This window comes from Octodon degus, unplaced genomic scaffold (assembly GCF_000260255.1).
Source record: "Octodon degus isolate 3935 unplaced genomic scaffold, OctDeg1.0 scaffold00079, whole genome shotgun sequence".
Taxonomy (NCBI): Eukaryota; Metazoa; Chordata; class Mammalia; order Rodentia; family Octodontidae; genus Octodon; species Octodon degus.
Window position 1 is genome coordinate 6,351,798 of NW_004524655.1, and position 3,777 is coordinate 6,355,574.

At 44.4% G+C, this 3,777-nt stretch overlaps 1 protein-coding gene across 1 annotated transcript in view; it reads right to left on the reverse strand.

Annotated features, from left to right (window-relative positions):
* Nucleotides 1-1,067: 1,067 nt before the first annotated feature.
* Nucleotides 1,068-3,777, reverse strand: part of Srsf9 (serine and arginine rich splicing factor 9) — a 5,452-nt gene continuing 2,742 nt past the window's right edge. The window contains exons 2-3 of the mRNA XM_004636342.2: nt 3,385-3,545; nt 1,068-1,300 (exon numbers count right to left, since the gene is read on the reverse strand). Coding sequence (XP_004636399.1) covers nt 1,083-1,300; nt 3,385-3,545 — 379 coding nt within the window. The 3' untranslated portion in view covers nt 1,068-1,082. The remainder of the gene's footprint in view (nt 1,301-3,384; nt 3,546-3,777) is intronic.

Genomic DNA, 3,777 nt, shown 5'->3' on the forward strand with positions numbered 1-3,777 from the left:
GCTTTAATTACTCTCATAGGTTGGCTTCCTGGCTTTTGACCATACTATTAATAAGGTCATTTTGCATACTGAACATATGGGGTTCAGAGACTAGCTCAGCTAAGAAATTCAAGTTATATCCAAGCTGGCCAAACTCCAGGCCCTCTGCCTTCACCCAACATTTCAGAAGATCCAAAGATACAAAGTGAAGGAAACTAAATGTTTTTTCCCTTTAGGTGAAAGCCACTGGATTCAGCCATAGGGAAGAAGCCCTCCCTTATAGTGTATCGAGGACCAGGTGCTATTCTGTTTCTGTTCCAAATTCAAAAGGTCCTGAGTTTCTGCTTAGGGAGAGCACAGCAGGTGGGGCTCAGCCCAGCCTGCTGAGCTGGCCCCGCCCATGGGGCACGCTGAGATGTCAAGGGAGACTGGATGTGATGGCACATGCCTGTAATCCCAGCTCTTGGCAGGCTGAAAACAGGAGGATTGCTGTGAGTCCGATCTACATAGAGAGACCCTGTCCTAAATACAGGGGGAAAAAAAAAAGCCTGCACTATGCTGGAAAAAAATGGAAAGTGAAGGGAAAACTGAGCCTACTACCTCTAGAAGCAATGAAGCTGACCCACACTACAACCAGAGGGGACGGATAGCCATAAGGCCCAATGCTATCTAAACCAGTTTTTTAAAAAAAATTTTATTTAATTTTAATTTTGTGTGTGTGTGTGTGTGGCCAGCTCAGCCCACCAGGGGGTGGGGCTGGCTGGCATGTGGTGCTGGGGGATTGAACCGCGGTGCCTGTGCTTTGTTAAGCTTGTTCTAAGTAGGTGCTTTAGACCACTAAGCCATCTCACCAGCCCCTAAACCAGTTTTAAAAGGCTGGTATCACCATATTATGACAGACAAGAGTATTTTCTTCAGGTTAAAAATAATTATAAATACTTTGTTGTTCCATGACCTTCCAGGGTTTAAGCATGACACATTCCTTGGCTCTGTTCACTTAAAGTAAATCTTTAATGATACTGTGAGGTAATAAAATGACAACTGCATAGCCCGCTGCTACTTCTGCTAGGGCCTGTTGCTACTATAGTACTGCTAGCTTAGGATCAGGCAGAGTGACGTGGCAACTCAATAAAAGATAAGAGACCTACCTCATGAGAGCGAAATTTGGTGTCATCCAGTTTACGCAGGGCATATTCCATATCTTCTTTTCTGAGATATTCAACCATCCCCATTCCATCTTTTTGCACATCTGCGTAACAGACATCCCCAGCTTCTCGCATGTGATCTTTCAGGTCCTGCCAGCTGCCTGATGGAGGAAGTCCTAGGCATAGAGAACAAAGAGCCTACATCTTTCAGCCATGTTAACTGCCCTGTGAAGAGCCACCAATTCATATGTTCTCTTCTCTGTGGGACACAAAACAACAGAAAAGCACTCAAGTATGTATGCCACACCACCTCAAGAAGCTGGTTCTAGGCTAATCTTCCAGAGACTAAAACCTTCCCAACAGAGCATCTTATAGGTTTGAGAATTGACACGCTTTTTGTCCTTCAGTTAATGCAAAACTAAGTTCCAGTCTTTTCCAATATGAAGTTTTCAATGCCAATTACTTCTTACCCAGGTTTCCCAGGACATGGAATTTTGAAACCAGCCAACAAAATACCGCAGTGTAGCCAAAGGGTAACAACCACAAAAAAATAAATATTTTCTTACAGGAGTCAATGACTGAGAAACTAGACAAGATACCTCATAAGAGATCACCAACACTCTTCACTACAGTGGGAAGAAAGGTATTATTCAGATGCTAAAACTAGTCGGGAGTCATACAACCCTACCTGATGTCATGAAAGGGAAATGTGCTCCTGCTTTCACAGGCTGTGTTTACCGCTCACAGCTCAGGACTGCAGCCATTTCCTAATAGTTTTCTAAGCAGGATTTCAGAGCAGCATGAAGAGAAAAAAAAGAATGTATGACATCCTAAGGAGGGAATAGAGTTCTGGGGTTAAGAAGTTATAGGATACAAGATAGGCAGAGGCTGAGTATGACTCTTAAGCACCTGGGCATCTACCATGCCGTGGCAATTTTTTTTTTTTTAAATCTTTTATTTATTTGGCACAGGGTCTCTCTATGAAGCTCAGACTTATATTGATCCTCTTGTCTCAGTTTCCCTCGTGCTGGGATTACAGGTGTGGCACCATGGTTTTGGTGACTGGCACAGCATGCTCAGAGTTCTAGGGCTGGCACAGAATGCAGTACTAGGGATCAAACCCGGGTCCTTGTGTGTGCCAGTCAGCCACTTAGACCACTGAGCTAGCTCCCTAGCCCTGCTGTGGCAAAATGAACACAAAGATGCCAGACTGCTCAATACATATCACTCACTCCAGCAGAGCACTAAACTTGCATGCACTGTGCAGAAATTCCCAGTATTAGTATTTCCCACTGTATTAATATTTCAAAAATACATAGGCTGGGGCCGGGGAGATGACTCAGTGGAATAAGTGCTTCCCTGACAAGCGCAAGGGCCTGAGTTCAATCCCCGGTTCCGCAAAAAAAAAAAAAATACATAGGCTTTTTAGCTTAGCATCCCATCATTAACACTAGATAGCAATGTCTTATACTTTCTTAAATAATCTTCAAGTTTCCAAGTTGTAGGGTTTTCTTTTTAATATAATCCCCAAACCACCACAAAACCTAGCGTTTTGCAGCATCCAAAGTTGGGTGAATTCTTCTATGTTGCTCCTTTACTGAAAGTCTTTTTTTTTTTTTTTTTGGCAGAACCACTGATTGAACTCAGACCCTCTACTGAGCCAGCTCCCTGGCCCCAAAGATAGTTTTGGCTAGTGATAGCCAGTAGGTGCAACATTGGGAAATCCTTTTTTTTTTTTTTTTATTGCGGAACCAGGGACTGAACTCAGGCCCTTGCGCTTGCCAGGGAAGCGCTTATTCCACTGAGCCATCTCCCCGGCCCAGTCTTTCTTTTAAGTCTGATACCAAGCTATGTTCCAAACTAAAATGACTTTAGAATCCCAGCTGAAAGGATTTTGTCATCATCTTCCTTTCTCACCAACAGAAAACCCCCTTATAAGAAAGTATTTATGTTCTAAACCAGATATGGTGGTGGGCACCTATAAACCCATCACTCAAGAGGCTCAAGAAGCTGATGCAAGAGGACTACATAGTTAATTCAAGGACCACCTGAACTACAGAGCAAGCCCACATCTCAAAACAAAAAGAAAAAAATTTCTTTTGAGACAAGGTCTTGCCATGTAGCCCAGGCTGGCTCAAACTTGTAGTGATCCTCCTGCCTCAGCCTTCCAAGTCCTGGAATTACAGACATGTACCACCATACCTCGCCTCAGACTAAGTAGTCTACATGTATCATCTCATTCAGTTTAAAGGAGCCATACCTGAAACAAGAACTCGGAAATCAGATCTTCTTGTAGGAGGCCCAGTCCTCCCACCACGGGGCCACCCACCCCGACCTCCATAAGTCCTGGGGAACTCCACACGGAGCCGACACTGGCCATAATCATAACCGTTTCTTCCATAAATTGCATCCTCAGCATCTCTGTAAAGAAGTTTAGAGTTAGTACCATCTAGGAGACTGAATAGTCCCAGTGAGGGATATAAGGCAAGAGTGAAGGTAAAACGGGGCTGGTGAGATGGCTCAGTGGTCTAAAGCACCTACTTAGAACAAGCTAAGCTAAGCTAAGCAAAGCACAGGGACCACGGTTCAATCCCCCAGCACCACATGCCAGCCAGCCCCGCCCCCTGGTGGGTTAAGCTGGCCACACACAGAC